This window comes from Rissa tridactyla, chromosome 1, assembly GCF_028500815.1.
Source record: "Rissa tridactyla isolate bRisTri1 chromosome 1, bRisTri1.patW.cur.20221130, whole genome shotgun sequence".
In the NCBI taxonomy this organism is placed as follows: domain Eukaryota; kingdom Metazoa; phylum Chordata; class Aves; order Charadriiformes; family Laridae; genus Rissa; species Rissa tridactyla.
The window spans coordinates 47,097,950-47,119,900 of record NC_071466.1 but is presented as its reverse complement, the minus strand read 5'-3'; the positions used below and the strand labels follow the sequence as shown (position 1 = coordinate 47,119,900).

At 48.7% G+C, this 21,951-nt stretch overlaps 1 protein-coding gene across 1 annotated transcript; it reads right to left on the bottom strand.

The window, feature by feature from the left end:
- Positions 1-6,583: 6,583 nt before the first annotated feature.
- On the bottom strand, positions 6,584-21,571 carry LOC128904448 (uncharacterized). Its single transcript, XM_054188796.1, has 9 exons — positions 21,212-21,571; positions 18,946-19,346; positions 17,839-18,913; positions 11,533-11,682; positions 9,353-9,514; positions 9,069-9,178; positions 8,146-8,620; positions 7,807-7,862; positions 6,584-6,773 (listed from the first exon to the last, which is right to left on the bottom strand). Exons 1-9 carry the CDS (start codon positions 21,569-21,571, stop codon positions 6,584-6,586), a joined length of 2,979 nt encoding a protein of 992 aa, XP_054044771.1.
- Positions 21,572-21,951: the final 380 nt, after the last annotated feature.

Genomic DNA, 21,951 nt, shown 5'->3' with positions numbered 1-21,951 from the left:
TTTAACACTGCTTTACCGAATTTCCATCAGTCCGCAGGGCTGATATCAAATTCAGTCCACGCTTGGCATGATGGAAACAGTGATTCATGTTATTACAACAAGGCAAGTTTAGGCTGCATATACTAATTCCACAAGTATCAAAGCGGAGAAAAATGAAAGTTTTGGGGTTCATATACCCTTCTTTTGCACACACGAGAACTTAAGCAGTGGAAAAGTGTTCAAGGGCTAAGCAGGTCTTGAATTAGTTTGAAGCAGTATTTTACACATTCATTTTAAATCACTGACAGCCATAGGATTTTACTAAAAAGACTCTGTTCACAAATATAGTATCTGTTGTAAGGACATTGCAGGCTGCTTGCACTGTGAAATTGTATTTAAAAACAGTTTATGTCAGCCAACCTGGATTATTTTTTTTTCCACACTAGTCTGGTAAAAGTGGAAAGCGAGATGAAAGGAAAATGCATTAATTTACTTTCAGACACAGGAAATGGTACTAAATTTGGATACGCGAAAATATTGAACTTTCACTGGGGAAAAAAATAAATGATTTGAGGCCCTAGTGATCACACAGAGGATACAGACAAGTTGACAGGTACGAATTTATCTCACTTGTGAATGAATAACCTTTGGTAACTCACTTGAGACTTAAATATTCTGAACACATTTTCTCTGGAACACTTCAAAAGACACAGTTCATTTCTGCCTCTACCAAACAGCCCCTTTGGTTACTTTCACTTTACTGAGTTTTTTGCTTTGCAAGTTTGGAAAATTAACATAATAAAAGCCTACCAGTGAGTTTCAGTCATGTAGGAATGGAACTAGATTAACTCTTTGATAATTCTAAAGTGTACACAATCTTTTTTTTTTTTTTGTATCAGCTGAGAGAGGCTCCATTGATCTCCGCTAAATCTTGCCTCAGCTGTACGTGGAAAGTCACCTCACTTTGAAAATGCAGACATACATTTTCAAAGCAGTGCTTCAATACGTTCAGTGAGTGACTTCAACATAAGCCACGTGCTGTGCAGCCGAAAGGTGGACAATCATTTATGACTCAGTGGGATAAAACTGCTGCCTGGGGACTTGCCTCAAGGTGCACCAAGGTGCACCTCCAAGAGATGCTGCGTGTCCTCAAAGGGAGCAGCGAGCTGGGGATATAAATGATAGTGGAGGGCAGGGAGCGCGCCCCAGCTGATGCTGAGAGCTGTGCATGACTGGGTTATAAGGGATCACAGCTTTCTGAGTGTGCTTTGTAGATGAGTGAAGTCCATTAAACTTGTAGATTAAGGTTACTTTACTAATGGATTATATCCCTTCACTAGTCACTGACTATCAGCTGGCAGCTGTGGCACATACAGAGGGATGCAGTTTCTCATCTTGAACATGCTCTTTGAAATCGAATGACAAAAATATATAAAAGAACTGTGAAATTAAAGCTTGCGAAGATAAACAAAAAGGGACAATGAATATGAAAGTCACCAGTGCTTTAAACTTTGATTTGTGTTTATCAAGGTTAAATGTTGCTGTGCTTATGCTAAATTTCTGACCCAATGCAAATTTCTAAATGGTCTTGTGTAATATGCAGAAGCAATAAAGATTCCCAAGTCTTCAGAAGGTCGAAAGAGGTATTAAAAATCTTCTATTGTTTCATAACTTTCTTGTGACCAGGCATATGGAACTGAGAAATCACAAGACCACAGAATGGCTGAGGTTGGAAGGCACCTCTGGAGATCACCTAGTCATGGCAGGAGCAGGTTGCTCAGGGCTGTGTCCAGTCAGGTTTTCAATATCTCCAAGGACGGAGACACCACAGCCTCTCTAGGCAACCTGCTCCGGTGTTTGACCCACCCCCACTGCAAAAAAGCTTTTTATTATGTTTGAGTGGAATTTCCTGTGTTTCGGTTTGTGCCCTTTGCCTCTTGTCCTTTCACTGGATGCCACTGGGAAGAGTCTGGCTCCGCCTTGTTTACTCACCCTCATCAGGTGTTTATTACACACATTGGTAAGATCCCCCGAGCCTTCTCTTCTGCAGGCTGAACAGTCCCAGCTCTCTCAGCGTCTCCTTGTAAGCCCAATGTGCCATAGATATGAAGATATCTGACAACAGAACCACAAGTTTAAAGAAAAAGGGAAAACCTGAAAATTCCCAGGTAAACTGAAGACTGTTTTAAAGATTTTGGGGAAACTATGTGACAGAAAGAAAAAATGTTCTAACACTGATAATACACTAAGTCAAATTTAGCCTTTTCAAAACTCAGAAATAATTTTACTTCGGCCCCTGCTAGAAATGGCCAGACTAGTCTCAAGAAAGATTTAGAGGGGTAGTCCTAAATCATTTTTAAAAAATTTAAAAAAAAACTTCACTTGTGTTTCAGCTGTAGAAGCCCCACAAGCCTTCCCAAGTGGATTTGATATCACATAGTCCCGTCTCTGCAACATCCTTTTCTTGCCCTCTTAGCTTCTGTGGTCTGTCCTCACACAACAGCATTAAACCCAATATAGGCTCAGTTTCCTCAAAGGTACAGAAGAACAAGTCTGGGAGGAGTGAGTACTGCTGCACACAGGAGCCAGTCACACCAGCCCACTTGCTTCATGGTCATGGTTTGTGTACAGGTCGTCTCTTGCCCCAGCACGTACGACATTTTGAGGCTATCTTCTCTCCATAGAAGAACAAGCTACTTTGCATATGACAAACACACTGGAGTCACTGCTGTGTGGTAGCTCAATAAAGTAGTACTAGGTGGACCAGACCATGGGACTCTGAGAAGAAAGAGATCCCAAAAAATCCCCTAACTGATTGTGCTCAAGTCTGTCCCTGGCTACACGATTTTAAAACTCGTGGTTTTCATTTATATACTGGGTTCATCCTGAACAGCTAACAAGCAAGAATGCTTCTCTATACTTTTGATTCCTGTGATCACAGGATTGTAATTTTTTCCCAGAGTTAGAAACACAGCCCAGGGCTGATGCTCAGCTTTGGGTTCTAAAAATCTAAATTTAGGTTTCTAAATGTAAGCACCAAAATGTAAGTTAGGTATCTAAGCTTCCATCTAGTCAATACAATTAACAGATTCTGGAGGGCTCTTAAAATCACCCCAAAGTAGCTAATGACATTTAGTCAGGCGTACAACCCTCTTGCCCAAATTGACTAACATTCAGGTGAGGTAATGGGAAGATAGACACTTAGTTTACATATAGGTACTGACATTTAGACAGTTAGATTAGGTTTTGCATCCTGCACTGAATACCTCTTGGGGATGTTGATCCACCATGTTTCTGGTTGTCCACTTCATACTTTGGAAATGCACCAGCCTTGTAGGTTTCTGCCCATATGGTATGACCCACTTAGAGAATACAAAACATGTTTTTCCCCTGTCTCTCCAAAATTCCTCCTTTGTCTGCATCTGAGGAGACCTACTCTGTAGATCTGGAGGAAGTACACTGATGGCAGTTCTTTTTTATATACACTTATGAGACTAAGTGTAACAATTTATTCATCGTAATGGTGTCCTGGTTGGGCAGCAATGGCCCAAGCAGAGAGGTTTTACTTCTGTGAGTGATACGCATCAGTGCTGATGTTCTTGTTGTCACCTGAGTAATACATCTGCTACAGGCCTGACCTTCTTCTGAAACCACATTAATGAGACAAGTATGAGCTGGGTGACTGATAATAGCTGATGCACGTGCTTCCTAGATCTGATGCTCGCTCTGCTTCATCTTTTCTTCTGTACAGTACTAAAGCTAAAAAGAAAACATGTCACTCACCTAAGAAGCATTATAAGCTTTCCTTGAAAACAATAGTGTAATTTAAACACGTTTAATCAACAACAGAAATATATATCTTCAACCAGCATTATGACACATTTTTTTTGTTTAAAGTGCATTATAAAGTAGTCAGATAGCATACGATATCTTAACTAGCACAAAAAATGTCATATCAATCACTTTTATTGTGCTCCATCTTCATACGACATTTCAGCTCTTTGTTTAGATAAGAATCATTGTACACAACTCTGTAGAGCATTGTTTCGTTAGTCTACCCATGTCTAAAGCATTGTTATATTTAATAGGAGGATTTCTACTTACAATAAAATTACATTGCATGTGTATAATTAGACTAACACTGTAGTAGGCATTGATCGACAGGGCAAGATGTAACATGAATAGACTTCATGGTAAATACCAATGTTTGGTTTCTAGCTGTAAAGAGATTTTAAAAACTACCTTAGTTAAAAATGGTAATTGTAAATTATAATAATTACAGTATTGCACTACAACTGCTTCACTAGCTGGACTGTATCTACAGCATGAAACTAGTGTATCAAGGTGTGGAATGACTTAGCTTTCGCAAGATACACTTATTTATTTATATGTTAAAGAGTTTTCCATATAAACACTCATTCTCCAAATGAAATACATTATTTTAAAATTATATCTTACAGAAATATAAATAAAAGCATTGAAAATGGTAACTCTTGTGAACCCTTTTAACGTCAAAAGAATGTCTTCCAGATACTTCCTGCTAAACCCTCACAACCCCATGAGCAGTCTGCTTAAAAAAAGCCCAGAAATAGATGGTTGAAGATAACAAGATCCAGTCTAATCAAGAGAGAAAGAAGGTCTCAGGGAAAAATAGATCTCAAGTTGTATCTGCATTTAATTAAAGCAATTATAAATATTGCCTAGAACAGAAGTCATGTTCCTTGCCATGCTAAATTCTGGTCTGTAGCCTAGCATTGAATAGGTTGAGGAACAAAAGTCTGTGTTACAAATATTCCACTAATTAGAAATGTTAGCTAATAACAAAGTAGCACTTAAAAAAAACCCAAAAAAACCCAAATACAGATGAACTCCCATGAGAAAATGTCACTGTTGTTAATGGCATGGCAGTGTAAGTGCAAATATTTGAGGTTAGCTTTGCCACAGTGATATCAGAGAGTGAGGGACAAGGGATCTTGCACAGTCAGAAACATGTCCATTTGCAGTTTTATGGCTCCAAGAGAACACTGCAAACTTTATTCAGGTCATTTTATAGCTAGTGCAGCCAAGGTTCATGTGTTCTCTCAGATATATTAATTAATAAGTAGACTCACCAAATTCTGCGTTTTTGGGTGGTTCTGGGTAGTAACATATACCGTGATTTAAGCTGGAAGCGAAAAAGCCTTGTTTTCCCACAGGAAGGCATTAGTCCCAAAGAACTAAGATGTGAATATCTTAAGTGAAAATATTGAGTTAAAAAAGACCTCTTTTGGCTGAAAGTGATACTGAATAATCCTTGAAGTAGTTGGGAATCTAACGACATGCCTTCTGTTGAAAACCTTCATGTGTATGAGGAGTGGAGATAGGCGCTTAGTCCTTTCTGAGTTTTACTTTCTTTAAATGTTGCTCTTAATTCCTGTCACCTATTTTGCATGAGGCCATCAATGCACACATTGCTCTGTTCATTGTTTAATTGGACTTGTACATTAAAAAAATGAAAATAGGGAGCTGCACGTTGTCAATATCTTGGATATGCCGTGGCATAAGCCTTCCTGGTGGTTCCTTACGTTGGCACTGAATGAAGAAAACTGGTGCTAGTGATAGTCTAACTGAATGCATGCTCAGAGCACAGTGGCTTCAATGCTGTTCTCATATACCCCTCGGAAAACAGAGACCTGGTGAAAGCTTTGCAGAGACATAAATCTGATGTAATGTTTCAGCAGAAAAGGCAACTGGCCAGAAGGACAGAACATCGCCTGAAGATTATCTAATGAGAAACCCATCTTTGGGTAACATAATATCTGGCATTATAAATCATCAAACTGATTGAGTGACTTGTGGAATACAGATATCAGTGGAGTTAGTGAATCACAAGAAAAGCTGTCCTGGTTTAAGGTAAAACAGAACAAACTATTTGTTCAGTATTTTTGCTTTTCAACTAAGCCTCTTCTAACTAACTAACTCTTGCAAATTAACAGCATATTTTTCAGACAGTTGCCCTCTTCAAGAGTGATAAGACCTGATTGTTTATAATTGATGCCAAAGAATGGTCTGCAGTGAGGCTCCTGCTTATCCTTCTTGCTAGAACAACCCAGGCCGGCTCACTTTGTTCTGCACGGAGCTGGGGGGTCAGAAGCGGAAGAGCGTAGCAGGGTCGCACGTGTGGGGAGGACTGAACAGGACAGGTGACCCAAACCTGGCCAACAGGGTGTTCCATCCCACCTGCATCGTGCTGGGTCTAAAAGCTGAGGGATCAAAGGGCTTGGCCTCTTTCTTTAAGGGCCGGTGTCCAAAGAGGAGGACTCCTGCCTGTTTGTCTGCCTTTGATCCCGATCTGTGTGTTCCTGACTCCAGATCCCTAATCCAATTCCCATCCGTTGCTGAGTCCAGTCTGGGACTTTCCCGGTGCCTGATGGTAACGTGATCGTCACCCTGGGAGCTCCATAGGGGTGGTATATATTGTATATATTTCATTATTAATACCATTGTCTTTTCTTTTTATTATTTTATTATTAATAGGTCATTGAAGTAGTTGAGTTTCTTTACAACTCCCAAGTCTCTTTCTTTCATTCTCTTCTTGTCTCTCCCTCCTTCTCGGAACGGGAGGTTAAAGAGGGCATCTGTCCTTCGGATCAGTGGCCAGCCCAGCCCAAACCGCGACCGTGGTGCATGAGCGAGATGTGCCGGCCAGAGCAGAAGGGCACGGGTGCCTCTCTCCTCGCACCCACCGAGGTGGTGCTGAAGGCCAGGCGTCAGAGCTCATCCAGGGAATCCAAGCAGCCAAACTAAATCGGCACCTGCAAGGACAGAGTCAGGAAGCACCAATGAAACCATGGAGGGGGAACAAGCATGACTTTGTCTCCCGTTCTTTGGGAAGTCCCATGCAAAAGGGGTAGTTCCTGGCACAGGAGAGAGAGCCCTTGCTGGCGGTGACTACCGTGTTGCTTTGGTTCCTTCTCAACACGTGCGACACCCTGAGGGCATGGCAAGTTGGCAGAGATGCGCAGAGCCCCTTTGCCGGGCAGTAGGGCTGGGCAGGGAGCCCGCGAGGAGCTGTGGTGTGGCCCTTTCCAAAACGTGAGCAGCAGCATCCCTCCCTGTCCCTTGCTAGAAAGCCAGGTCGGAAGGCAACACACACTTCTTTGGGATTGGTTGGCTGCTTTTTTTCTTCCCTCGATTATCTCGGGTGAAATGGGAGCTTTCTAACCACTGCCGGTATCTCAGTGTCTACAGCTACTTTGGAACAACTCCTTGCTGTGTCTTTGGGATTCAGACACCAGCAGCCTGTGCTAAGATTGCCAGCTGACATGAACGGAAAAGTGGGACTTGGCCTCTTTCTGTAGGTAGCGGGTCAAAGTCTTGTGACCTGGCTGGGGGATCTGCTCAGCCTCACACAAACAAAGCTTCAACGAGTGACAAGCGAGAACTGCCGAGGCTGGAGTGGCGTGTTTCTCCTGACGTGCACGTTCTCCCAAGGGCAGGTGCATGCTTCCTCTCTGGGGCCACCTCTCTGCACCTCGGGAATATTTCCCATGCTCAGAGCAGCGTTCAGAGCTTTGAAAGATGGGCAGCAGAGTCTGCTACGCACCTGGGCTCCTTGTTGTCCTTGCCAGCTTGGCTGTGCGCATTGCCCGTCCCTTAGAGGTCTCTTTCCAGCTTGCTTCTCTTCCTCTCTGGTTGCCAGTCGCTCCCCTCTTCAAAGGATGCTTTTCGCTTCCTGCTTTCATGCGAGGAGCCAGGCAACCTTTCCATTCAAGAGTATTGTTAGACAGGTAAAGCCATGCTAAACTTGAACCAATTCTGCTCTTAACCAAAGCCGTCTCATTTTACCTGCTCTCCTGGGACGAGCTCTGCAGGCGTTCGCTTTCTGGTGCAGCTGGAAGCACCTGCCATGGAAATGTGGCAGTTAAGCAGTGGCAAGGACCTACCTGCCTCATTGCTCCCTCAGCTCGGAAAGGCAGATCCCTCGCATGGGTTTGCGCAGCTCAGCTGAGGCGGTTCTGTTGGGATCACTGCACAAAGCACCATGGCCAACCGGCATCAGCCTTCCTCCGTGCTTTTGCAGCGCTGCAGGCTGCTGCATGACCTTGCTAGTCCCTGCAGCGGCAGCAGTCCCACCCTCTGAGGGGGGAGGCTTTTGTGGTCATGCTGTTTGTGGCCTTGACATACCTCTGCTGTTCCTGCTTCCACCTTGCCTGATGCCCCGGCAAGGCCAGCCTCCTCCTCCTCAAAGAGTTCTCCATGGTGGTCAATGAGGAACTCCACCAGCTGCGTCACCTGCACACAGCAAACCATTGGTTTCCACCTAGGTGCCTGAGAAGGGGTCAAACAGCCTCCCCCGCCGCAGACCCTTGCTTCTGCGCACAAAGCTGCAGCTGTGCGCAGCGCTGCTCTTCCCGGCACCTCTTCCCGTCCACCAGCGTTTGCCCAAGAGAGGAGGCAGCCAGGTCCCTGTGAACAGCAAAGCTCAGGTGGGTCTGGAAGGCTGTGGGCAGCTGGTAACCAGAGCATACCTTCTGCGTCACCTGGACCAGCCTGTCCAGGGGCAGCGTGTGCTCCTCGGGTGGGCTGAGGAGGTTTGTGCCCATGCAGATGGCCAGGTTGTGGGCCGTCATCTTGCTGGTGGCCTCGTTCCTGCTGATGTCTTGCAGCAGGGACAGCAGGTGTTTGAGGAGGAGGAGGTTGGCTTGCGGCAACTTGCTGGCCACCCTGAGGGAAGAGGAACACAACAGTCATAAAGGAGACGCTGTCAACACAGGTAGCCCAGGCTGATCTCCCCCAAGCCCAGCCAAGAGAAGGCTCCCTAGCAATGCCTGGTCTACAGCAGAAGGACTGCCTTCCCTGAGGTACGGCCACCTCCCTCCCTCCCTGCCCTCCTGGCTAGAGTCCCCCCATGGAGCAACCCCCAACGCCTGCCCAAAGTGCTCCAAGGAGAGAAAGGCTTTGCTGTGCCACTTTCCCCCAAAACCCGGCCCCACAGCGGCCAGGGGTGGCTGGCACAGAACACGGCCTTTTCAAGGAGGCCATTGCTTTGCAGGCAAGTGCCGGCCTCTGCCAGTCCCTGCGCAGCAGGCAGGCTGCCGGCCACTTACTCTTTCAGTGCCGCCAGCTTCTCCTGCCTGCTGGTCATCTGCAGGGCGCTCATCCACTGCTCGTAGAGCTGTGCCTCCGGGAGCTTGGAGGGCATCTTCCGGAGGAAGTCCTGCAATGGCAAGGGCTGTGGGTGAGGCTTTGAGCACCCCCGCGGGGAGCACAGGCAGCATCCCCGGCACTCTGGCTCACGAGCAGGCAGCCGTGTTTTGTCTGCTGCTCTCGCAGGTGCCCATGGGCAGCGAGAGAGCCGGGAGGTGCCGAGCCCCAGGTCAGCAGGGTTTACCTTCAGGATGACGGCCAGCAGTTCCGCGGGCTGGCTTTCAAGATGGACCTCCGCCCCGCTGTCGAGGGCCTCCCTGAGCTCCCGGGAGGCACACTCGCTGGCCGCCAGCCGGAAGATGCCCTCCGTGGATGGCCCGTGCTTATGCAGAAGAGCCAGCAGGTCCTGTGGGGCACAGAGGAGGAGAGTTGCTTGGCTGGAGACAGGCCCCGGGGCAGGTGAACCTACCCTAGGGGCAGGAGCAAGCGTGGGCAGCTCTGCGGCTCTCACTGGGGCAGGACACAGGGGTGGGTGACATGGGCAGGAGTCGGCTTTGTCCCCGAGCCCCACTTGGGCTCCCTCTGCTTGGGCCAGTGCCTCTGTGGAGGAGCCAGAGGGATGGGCACCCTCTGGCCAGGCATGCTTACCTGGATGGGCTGGGGCAGGGTGCCGTCCTGGCTGCAGAGAGCTGCCAGGGGCCTGCCAAAGAGAGCCCCGCTGCCGCCAGAGCCCGATGGCTTGGGCTCCTCTGCAGCCACCGAGGTCCCTCTCTGGGCAAAGGGCCACAGCAGACGCATCCTCCACCTCCCGCGGGTCCCACCTGCTGTCAAGGAAAAGAGAGCAAAGAGACATGGAGGAGATGTGCCAGGCAAGCGGTCCCGCACCCTCTCAATGCTGTCCCCCGACTGCCAAAATCAAGGGAGAGGCATCTTTTGGGAAGGAGGGGCCCTGAGGGCTCAGCTCTCTCCTGCCACAGAGCCATGGGGATGGACGTGCCCGGCGGCAAAGCAGCAGCAGCCCCGGTGCAGCACGAGTGGCCGCCTGCGAGAGGAGAAGGGCTGTCCTGTCGCTGGCTTCTCCAAACTCACCAGCCGCGTGGCCAAGTCCACCTGGGCTGCCAGAGGGGACGGGAGGTGGCTGCTGCTTGGGACCAGCCTGCAAGAGATGCGCTGCGCTCAGCGGGCAGCCCCGCAGCAGACAGGGACCCCGGCGAGCTGCATCAGCCCTGGACGTGTGTGAGAGGTGGAGACGGCCGAGACTGCAGCCCGGGCGATCCTCACCTCTGCCTGGCCCTGGACCAGCCTCTCCAGGCTGCTGGCACGGACTGTCGTCGCCTGGGCAAGGGGCAAAGAGCAGAAGGTGAGAAGCCATGCGGGTGCTGCTGGGCTGGAGCAGGCTGTGGGGGCAGAGCGGGAACGGGAGGGACACTCACAGGATTGCGGCGTCTCAGCTCCTTCAGCAGGAGCTTGAGGGAGGGCAGCAGGGTGACGCGGGCTCCCTCCACTCCTTCTGGTGGCCTGTGTGCGGGGAAAGGGCAGAGAAAGAGCTGTGTGAGACCCAAGCCGCCTTGTCCCTCTCCTGCCCGCCCGGGGAGCACTCCCAAGCTGCCCCGAAGCAGCCGGGGAGCATGTGGCGGTGGAGCGGAGAGCAGGGGCAGTGGTGAGGCCGGGGCTGGGCAGGCGTTGGCTGGACACAGCTGGGCGAAGCAGCTGCACCAGCTGTGCCCGCTGGAGAGGTGCCCGCAGCCATGGGGGCACCTCTCCCCAGCTGGGCAGCGGTGTTTCGGCACGGTCCGGCTGCGCCTGGAGCATCCCCCCGTGCTGTGAGCCCGGGTTCCCCAGGCGGCACGGCCAGGCAGGGCTTACCCAAGCAGGGCGCTGAGCCCGAGCTCCTTCACCAGCCGGGAGCTGCAGCAAGAGAGGAGAAGGAGCCTGAGTGCCCGCTGCTCGCCAGGCTGCGGGCAGAGCTGCGGGCTGCGGCACAGCCCTGCCCCGTGGGGACGGCCACAGAGGCAGGAGAGAGCCTGTGGGGCAGGAGAGAGGCGCAGAGCCTTGGCACCGACACTCACCGGAAAGTGACCACGCAGGAGCCGCAGGGCCAGAGCAGGACAAGGGACTTGGTGTCCTTGCCTTCCTCCTCCTGGGCGACATCGCCGGCTGCCCCCTTCCCGCTGCTGAGCACCTGCAGCGTGGCCAGGGCCAGGCAGAGCTGCGGGCGCGGGGCGCTGCCACGTCTGCAGAGAGGAGCGACAGGAGTGAGCTGGAGGTGGCTGAGCCCAGTGGCTCCCCTGGAGCCTGCGCCTGCGGCCATGGGTGCATCCAGCAGCAGGGCACCGGGGGCCCGGGGCTGCTCCTTGGGTGTCCTTGCCCTGTGGCCAGGGCCAGGGCTTGGGAGGAAAGGCAGCTGGGCTCTGCCAGACTTACGTGGCCTTGGCGATGGTCAGTGAGTCCCGGAAGAGGAGGAGGTCCCTGGTCCTCGTGCGCCGGCCCTGGGTCGCCCGCACGCGCTGCCGCTGCAGCGGCTCGGGTGCTGCTCCGGCAGGCAGGCCCTGCTGCACGTGCTCCGGGTCGTCCCTGCGGAGCAGACGGCATCGGGCATGATGAGCAAGGCGGCTGCTGCGGGGCCCAGCTGTGCCGGCGTGTCCCCGAGCCATGGCAGGAGCTCACCTGGAGCCGTGGCAGCAGTTCACTTGTCCCATCTCAACGACTTCAGGAGGATCCTCACGTGGGACACAACTGTGGGGGTCACAAGAGTGCCCAGCTGGCCCACGCGAGGCTTCCAAGGGGCTTCCTGGTGCCGACAAGCACTGTCACTAGCACGCTGGGCGAGAGCTGGACTCCACTCACAGGTCACATTTTTTTAAGTCATCTCAGGAGATATTTTTTGCTGTTAAAGTTTTGTGGAACATCAGCAGGTCACGGCACATCCATAGCACAAACTCCTCTCGAGTTTTATTATAGGTGTGCAGCAGAAGAAAAAGTAACACTGTAGAAAGTGTATTTGAAGTTATTTCCAAGCTTCTGACAACACAACTGATTGGAATTAATAATACAGGTTCAAAAAGGCCAAATGCTGTGTTGTGCACTTAGGCCATGACAACCGCATGCCACGTTGGAGGCTTGGGAAGACTGCCTGGAAAACTGCTTAGCAGAAAAGGACCTGGGGTTGTTGGTTGACAGCCAGCTGACTATGAGCCAGCAGTGTATCCAGGTGTCCGAGCAGGTCAACAGCATCCTGGCCTGTATCAGGAATAGCGTGGCCAGCAGGTCTAGGGAAATGATCATCCTTTAGTAATTGGCACTGGTAAGGCTGCACCTTGAATACTGTGTTTATTTTTGGTCCCTCTCTACAAGAAACACATTAAAGTGCTGGACATGTCCAAACAAAGGCAACAAAGCTGGTGAAGAGTCTAGAGCATGAGTCTTATGAGAGAACTGGGGCTGTTTAGCCTGGAGAAAAGGAGGTTGAGGGGAGACCTTATCACTCCCTACAGCTACCTGAAAGGAGGTTATAGAGAGGTGGGGGTCAGTCTCTTCTCCCAAGTAACAAGTGATAGAACAAGGGAAAATGGCCTCAAGTTGCAGCAGGGGACTTTTAGATTGGATATTAGGAAAAATTTCTTCAACAAAAGGGTTGAAGAGTTGGGAAGCATTGGAATAGGCTGCCCAGGGAATAGGTTGAGTTACCATCCCTGGAGGTATTTAAAAGATGTGTAGAACTAGTGTTTAGGGTTTAGTGGTTGACATGTCAGTGCTACGTTAACAGTTGGACTCAATGATCTTAAAGGTCTTTTCCAACCTAAACAATTCTATGATTCTTCTGAATCAATATAAAATGTTCGAAAGTGAGAGAACACAGCAATCAATGGGAGCTGCCAAAACTAATTTGAATCATAAAATCATAGAATCATTTAGGTTGGAAAAGACCCTTGGGATCATCAAGTCCAACCATCAACTCCACTCTACAAAGTTCTCCCTTACACCATATCCCTTAACACCACATCTAAACGAGTCTCAAACACATCCAGGGATGGTGACTCCACCACCTCCCTGGGCAGCCTATTCCAGTGTCTGACCACTCTTTCTGTGAAGAATTTTTTCCTAATGTCCAGCCTAAACCTACCCTGCTGCAGCTTGAAGCCATTCCCTCTTGTTCTATTGTTTTTCCATGAGAATTCTATGGGGGACAGTGTCAAATGCTTTTCGAAAGTCTAGGTAGACAATGTCCACAGCCTTTCCCTCATCCAATAATCGGGTCATCTTGTCATAGAAGGAGATCAGGTTCGTCAGGCAGGACCTGCCTTTCCTAAACCCATGCTGACTAGGCCTGATCCCCTGCTTGTCCATTATATGACTTGTAATGGCACTCAAGATGATCTGCTCCATGATTTTCCCTGCTACCGAGGTCAGACTGACAGGCCTATAGTTTCCCGGATCCTCCTTTCTGCCTTTCTTGTAGATGGGTGATACATTTGCTACCCTCCAGTCCATTGGGACCTCCCCAGTTAGCCATGACTTCAGGTAGATAATGGAAAGTGGCTTGGCGAGCATGTCTGCCAACTCTTTTAGCACTCTTGGATGTAACCCATCCGGTCCCATAGACTTGCGCGCATCCAAGCGGCGTAGCAGGTCACTGATCACTTCCTCTTTAACTGTGATGACCTCATTCAGCTTCCCCTCCCTGTCTCCTAGCTCATGAGGCTGGGTGCCCAGGGAACAGTTAGTTCCACTGCTAAAGACTGAGGCAAAGTAGGCCTTGAGCACCATTTGGGATCATAAGGGAGGAATGTGTGGAACCGGTTGCAAACGTGAAAGAACAAATGTTAATCTGAGTTTACTCTTTTTGTGGTGCTGCATTTGGAGCTATTAATTTTCAATATAATTATCTCATAGGAATGGTAGATGCTAAGTAGTACATATGAAACCTATGCATCTAGGAATAAACAAAAAAAAAAAAGTATACTCATGTTGACCTTGTCTTTTAAGGTTAAAGAGTGTCTCATAGGATACTTTCACTCATTAAATGATATGCTGGCAGATGACCTTGTAAATGTTTATGCATTTCCTTCCATTTTTTCATTTTAGAGTTGTCCTGATTAAGTGCACTGGAATCACTATATATTAATGTGACAGCTCAAATTACGGGTAGCTTGTAGAATAAAAAAGAAGATAAATTGGATAAATGGGTTATACTGGGATAGGTAAATTAATTAAGTTTCTAGGGAAAAACAGAGTCTGTCTAATACTTAAATATCTGGAAGGTGATTATTTGTAAATAAATAATGCATAGAGAATACTCTTAATAAATGTAGTTCACCAGATTTACTATTCTCTCTGCCAGCAAGTATTTTGCAATAATTTCAGCAGAATGTTCCAAACTGACATCTAACCTAAATCTTCACCACTTTGCTCATCCGTCTCCTCCAGTTTTCTCAATTCTTGCATTTGTGAGTCGGCACCTAATAGTAATGACTGCTATAGGTCCTTTTGTATTCCAAGGATAATTAAATATGGAAATATAACCTTACTTACAATAATGCCAGAATGTCTCAATCTTGTTTTGGGGTGGCTGTCTTGAAGGTGAAGGAGAAGCTTAATTTTATCAGCCTTTTAGTTCTTATCTTCTCACTTCAGATCTCTAAGTGCTGCAGTATTAGACCACTTGTACTTATGGTTTTGTGATGCGGACTTCTGTCCACCATGTCCAAAACTTCTGCAGTAGCCACTGCTGTCAATGCATAAGGATTTTCATGGACAGATGGAAGGTGTATTATTATTTTAACCTCCTAGTCTACTTCTTCTATTCCAGTTGAAGGTTTTATATTGTGAGATTTGTTTAGAGTGTCAGACAGTCCTAACAAAATTTGGATTTACAGCTCAATCTTGCCTAATCTGTCAAGATACTAAATAATTACTTTGAGGTCTGACGTAAGAAGAATGTCAGAGTGCTGCATAAGGAAGAATCAGCCTCTAACTGGGGCAAAACATTAGGAACCTAAACAAATCATGTTCCACTTAGTATAGTTCTGTCTCTTTAACAATATAACTTTCCCACAAACAGTTAAAATAATGTCAATAAAGCTGGTTCTATTTACTAAGGTAGCATAGGATTCTCACTAAGATTTAGTCATTTCTACACTTGGAATATTCTGAAACAAGGACCATGTTCCTGTCATGGCAAATTAGGTAAACATGGCGAAACACAGAGTCATGGGATGATGAAACATTAAAGAGTACATTATTAGCTGATGTCTTTTTCATTTTATGTTTCTTCAGTGACATTTAACAAATTGAATGTTAAATGCTGAGAGACACAAAAATGCTTTGTTAAGTTACTAAAAAACAGGGAGAAAAAGTTCCCTCAGCTGGTGTGTAATGTAGTAATATAAAGCTGAATTTAGTGATAGGTTTTGGAGGTGCTGTTTGAGGTCCCTCATCCCCCAGGTATGTTGGAGATTGCTGCTCCAAAGTAAAGTCTACGTGATTTATTAAGTTTCTTGTATACTTTTGCAGAATTACTTCAGGAATCTTTAGTTTTGCCTTTTCCATGTCACACGAGGACTTTTGGGAATCACAAGACTCCGCAAAAAGAAATGCAGCCATTCTGAAATCCACATACCTCAGAAGGTACTCCTCTGTCATCAGCACATAGCAACGTCTTGAACGAACAATGGGAAGGGCTTTTCCATGTTAAGTATGTTAACTTCTGCTCTGGCTCCTCCTAACTAAGTCACGTTTCTGAATTATAATTTAACTGTGTGACTAATGTTGTATCTGTAATACTAAATAAGACACTAGGGGCATGGGACAAGGGACTTGAAACTCTACCTCTGTCTCAGGAGTGTAATTGTTTACCTCTGTGTGATTCAAATCTTGAAATACACTGTTACACCCCTGTGTTTATACTATACATTTGGGTACAGATCACTGGCTTTTCTTGAAGAGGTTCTTCTCTTTCTGAGTGGCAACTATGGTGAAAGGAGTAAACACAATTTTCGAGTCCTGCGGTGATGAATACTTCAGGGATGTTTGATTTTTAAGACAAAATCCATTTACTATGAAATGCATAAATAACTCTTGGTGTATACTTAGAAAATTCTTTTATATAGAATAATCTGGCATTAAATTGGCCAGTAAATGAAGGAGATAAAACTGAACTGAACTATTGTACTTAGTGGTGAGGTCATTTACATATGAGCATGAAATGACTTGTAGTCCTGGTGACGTATTACATGAAGTGCATGAGTTGTGTCTCCCTGTCCATATGTGCTAGATTCTTTTCTTTCTCTCCTTACCTCTGTCCCAGTTCTTTTCTCTGCTTCTCCTCACCTTATCAGAACAGGAGGTCCTAGCCCTGAGGTGTTGTGGTACTATGGTTTATTCCTGAAACAGTAACCCATACTTTTCAGAAGCAAGGCTTCAGGCAATCAGGACCAAAGAACCCAACACATCCTGATTGTTCATGATGCAGGAGTTTGAGAAATAGGAAGTATGGAAACAGCAGAGTGGAAATGCACAAATATACACTGGGGGCTGCCTGCCTAGAAAGCAGCTTTGCAGAAAAGGACCTGGGGCTACTGGAGGATGCCAAGCTGAACAGCAATGTACCCTTGCCACAAAGAAGGAAAATGGTATAATGGATTGCATTATGAGGTTGCCGGCAGGTCAAGAGAGGCGATCCTTCCCCTCTACTCAGCACTGCTGAGGCCACTCCCGCAGTACTGTGTCCAGTTCTGGGCTCCTCAGTACAAGACACACTGGAGAGAGTCCAGCAAAGGGCCATGAAGATGGTGAAGGGGGTGGAGCATCTCTCCTGTGAGGAAAGACTGAGAGAGCTGGGACTGTTTAGCCTGGAGAAGAGAAGGCTTGGGGATCTTATTTGTGTGTACACATACTTGAAGGGAGGGTGCAAAGAGAAGGGAGCCAGGCTCTTCAGTGGTGCCCAGTGACAGGACCAGCAGCACAAACTGAAACACAACTTCAACATCAGGAAACACTTTTTTAATGTAAGGGTGACTGAGCACTGGTATAGGTTGCCCAGAGAGGCTGTGGAGTCTCCCTCCCTGAAGATATTCAACAGCTATCTGGACATAGTCCTGGGCAAATGGCTCCAGGTGGCTGTGCTTCGGCAGGTGCGTTGGACCAGGTAGCTTCCAGCAGTCACTTCCAACCTCAGCCGCTTAGTGATTCTGTGAAAGGCTAAGGGGCGTAGAATCATAGAATCATAGGGTTGGAAGGGACCTCTGGAGATCATCTAGTCCAACCCCCCTGCCAGAGCAGGGTCACCTAGAGCAGGTTGCACAGGAACGCGTCCAGGTGGGTTTTGAATGTCTCCAGAGTTGGAGACTCCACCACCTCTCTGGGCAGCCTGTTCCAGTGCTCTGCCACCCTCAGGGTAAAGAAGTTCCTCCTCATGTTTAGGTGGAACTTCCTATGTTCAAGTTTGTGCCCATTGCCTCTTGTGCTGTTGCCGGGCACCACTGAAAAGAGCCTGGCCCCATCCTCCTGACACCCACCCTTTAAGTATTTATAAGTGTTGATAAGGTCCCCCCTCAGACATCTTTTTTCCAGACTGAAGAGACCCAAATCCCTCAGCCTTTCCTCATAAGAGAGGTGTTCCAGTCCCCTAATCATCTTGGCAGCTCTCTGCTGCACCCTTTCCAGCAGTTCCCTGTCCCTCTTGAACCGGGGAGCCCAGAACTGGACACAGTACTCCAGGTGTGACCTCACCAAGGCAGAGTAGAGGGGGAGGATGACATCCCTCAACCTGCTGGCCACACTCTTCTTGATGCACCCCAGGATGCCATTGGCCTTCTTGGCCACAAGGGCACATTGCTGGCTCATGGTCATCCTGTTGTCCACCAGGACTCCCAGGTCTCTTTCCACTGAGCTGCTCTCCAGCAGGTCAGCACCCAACCTGTACTGGTGCATGGGGTTGTTCCTCCCCAGGTGCAGCACCCTACACTTGCCCTTGTTGAACTTCATAAGGTTTCTCTCTGCCCAACTCTCCAACCTGTCCAGGTCTCTCTGTATGGTGGCACAGCCTTCCGGTGTGTCAGCCACCCCACCCAGCTTGGTGTCATCAGCAAACTTGCTGAGGGTGCACTCTATCCCCTCATCCAGGTCATTGATGAATATATTGAACAGGACTGGACCCAGTACTGACCCCTGGGGAACACCACTCGTCACTGGTCTCCAACTAGACTCTGTGCCCCTAATCACAACCCTCTGAGCTCTATCTTTCAACCAGTTTTCTATCCACCCCACTGTCCATTCATCTAACCCACACTTCCTAAGATTCCCTATGAGGATGCTGTGGGAGACCGTGTCAAACGCCTTGCTTAAGTCAAGGTAGACCACATCTACCGCCCTCCCCTCATCTATCCATCCAGTCATGCCATCGTAGAAGGCTATCAGATTAGTCAGACATGATTTCCCCTTGGTGAATCCATGCTGAGTACTTCTGATAGCTTTCCTTTCCTCCACGTGCCTTGAGATGACACCCAGAACGAGCTGTTCCATCATCTTTCCAGGGATGGAGGTGAGGCTGACCGGCCTGTAGTTCCCCGGCTCTTCCTTTTTGCCTTTCTTGAAGACTGGAGTGACACTGGCTTTCCTCCAGTCCTCAGGAACCTTGCCTGTTCTCCAGGACTTTTCAAAGATGATGGAGAGCGGCCCAGCAATGACTTCTGCCAGCTCCCTCAGCACTCTCGGGTGCATCCCATCAGGGCCCATGGACTTGTGAATATCTAGATGATCTAATTGGTCCCTCACTCGCTCCTCCTCAACCAAGGGAAGTCTTCTTCTTTCCCTGTTACTTTATTCAATGCCTGGGACTCCTGAGGGCTGGGCTGAGCAGAAAAGACCGAAGCAAAGAAGGCATTCAGTAACTCTGCCTTCTCCACATCCTCCGTCACCATGACTCCTGCCTCATTCAGCAGTGGGCCTACAACTTCTCTGGTCTTCCTTTTGCTTCCAATATACTTGTAGAAGCTCTTTTTGTTGTGCTTGATGTCCCTAGCCAGGTCTAATGCCAAGGCGGCCTTGGCTTTCCTTGTTTCATCCCTGCACGCTCTGGTGGCATTCTTGTAATCCTCCCAAGGGGTCAGTCCCTTCTTCCACTTATTATAAACTTCCTTCTTCCACTTGAGCTTTTTCTGAAGCTCCCTGCTCAACCATGCAGGTCTCCTGCGTCCCTTGGCCGATTTCTTTCTCTTAGGGATGCACCGATCCTGAGCTTGGAGAAAGTGGTCTTTGAATATCAACCAGCTTTCTTGAGCCCCTTTGCCTTCCAGAGCCCTAGCCCACGGGATCTCTCCAAGCAGTTTCTTGAAGAGGTCAAAGTTAGCCCTCCTGAAATCCAAGGTTGTAATTTTACTTCTTGTTGATGTTTTGTGGATAGTACCCATGATCCTGAAATCAATCATTTCATGATCACTACGACCTAGGGTGCCCCCAACCTTAATGTCCTCCACCAATCCCTCTGTGTTTGTCAGTACCAGGTCTAGAAGTGCTCCTCTCCTTGTTGGCTCCTGTACCACCTGTGTCAAAAAGTTGTCATCAATGCACTGGAGGAGCCTCCTGGACTGTGCATGCCTGGCTGTGTGGTCTTCCCAGCAGATATCGGGGTGATTGAAGTCCCCCATGAGAACCAGGGCCTGCGATTGCGAGGCTACCTTCAGTTGTCTGTAGAAAGCCTCATCAGTTTCCCCATCCTGATCAGGTGGCCTGTAATAAACACCCACAACAGTGTCCCTCATATTTGCCTGTCCCTTAATCCTCACCCATAAGCTCTCGACCCGCTCTTCATCCGCCCCTAGTGAGAGCTCAATGCATTCCAAATGCTCTCTCACATAGAGTGCAATTCCACCACCACGCCTTGCTGGTCTGTCTTTCCTGAAAAGGACATAGCCATCCATGACAGCATTCCAGTCATGCGAGTTGTCCCACCACGTCTCAGTAATTGCAAGGAGATCATGGCCCTGCAACCGCACACAGACCTCCAGCTCTTCCTGCTTATTCCCCATGCTGCGTGCATTGGTGTATAAGCATTTCAGAGAGGGAGTTGTGTGTGTAGTTTTGACCCTTGAGATGTGGTGTGCCTTCTGGCTTTCAGAAATACTGGCACACTGGCCCACGAGCGCTGAGCAACTACACCCTGGCACCTCACCAGCAAGCCCAGTACCATCCCCACCCCCCTTCAAATCTAGTTTAAAGCCCTCTCAATGAGCCCCGATAACTCTTGTCCTAGAACCCTTTTTCCCCTAGAGGTCAAGGTATTCCTGCCTGTTACCAGCAGGCCAGGCGTTTTGTAGATCAGGCCATGATCAAAGAAGCCAAAGTCCTGCCGGCATCACCAAGCTCGAAGCCAGGCATTGATCTGCTGGCTCCTTCTATTTAGCCCCTCATCATTCCCCGCAACTGGGGGAATAGACGAGAACACAACTTGTGCTCCTGATCCCTTGACCAGGCGTCCCAGGGTCTTGAAATCTTTCTTCATTGCCCTTGGACTTCTTCTTGTTACCTCGTCGCTGCCTACCTGAAAGAGCAAAAGTGGATAGTAGTCTGAGGGCCGTACCAGGGAAGGAAGCATCCTCTTCACGTCCTTGACCCGGGCCCCAGGGAGGCAGCAGACCTCCCTATGTACCGGGTCCGGCCTGCATATTGGGCCTTCTGTTCCCTTCAGTAATGAGTCACCTATGACAAGGACCCGTCTTTTCTTCTTTACCGCAGAGGTTTTGATGCAGGGGGAGGTCTGACTAGACCTTGCTGACGGCTCCAGGGTAGGAGAAATAGGAGAAATATTGTGCTCGTCATCATCCAGGTTCCTCTGTAGAGCACTGTACCTGTTAAGTAATGGCACCTGGGAAGATGGGGTAGTCATCGGGCAGTCTCGAGTGCAGCGCCTGTTGCGCCGCGCAGGAACTTCCTGCCATTGCCCCCTGTCCTCCAGGTTACCGCCTTCAGTTGAGGTGAGAGAGGATATGGAGCTCTCTGTTGCAGGGGTTCTATCTGCCTGCTGGGTTTCTGTCATGGGATGCAGGATTCTACTCCAGGAATCTATCTCCCTCTCTCATTCCCTGATGCTCCTCAACCTACTTACCTCCTCCCTGAGCTCCATGACTAATTGGAGAAGATCCTCTACCTGAGCACATCTCCTACAGGTATGCCCATCATTGCCATCCGACACTGGCGTAAGAGCAGGGCATACCCTACAGCCCGATGTCTGTGTGGTAGCATGTTCCCACAAGAGCTCCGTCTGAGAGGCGGCATCATGGACGCCACAGTCATCTTGCGAGTAGTTACCATCACTACCTAGCCGGGTTAGCAGTCTTTCAGCTCTATCCTGCATGAACTGCTGTGCAGACCGCTGTGATTGGACTGGTGTGTCACACCCTGCTTGGCCGCCCCCTTCTCCAGCCCAGGAAGTACACTCTCCTTGTGGTGCACCTGGGTGGTACATCGGGTCACACCCAGGGAACACCCACTTGCAGCTCGTTTGCTCAGTTTGCTCCCAAAAGGTTTCTTTTATGAGGGGGGAGAGTGGTCCCACCCTCTGCTCGTTAACACCTGCCGCCGGGGGGTGGTGGCTCCGCCCTCGGCTCCTCAGCTGTCCCCGCCCCCCAGAAGGGCCGGGTACCGGCTCGGGCTGGCCCCTTTTCCTGGCTTTAAAAGCCTCCTTTGCCGCGATTTCCTTCCCCAGCACAGACTTACCTGCACTGGAGCTGATCTCCTTGGCAAATACTTGATTTGCATGCCGGCAAATACGGCATGTGGCATTTAGAATTAAAATCTTTATTTGGGGACGGAGGGTTAGAGAATGGAGATGCCAGGAACATCGTG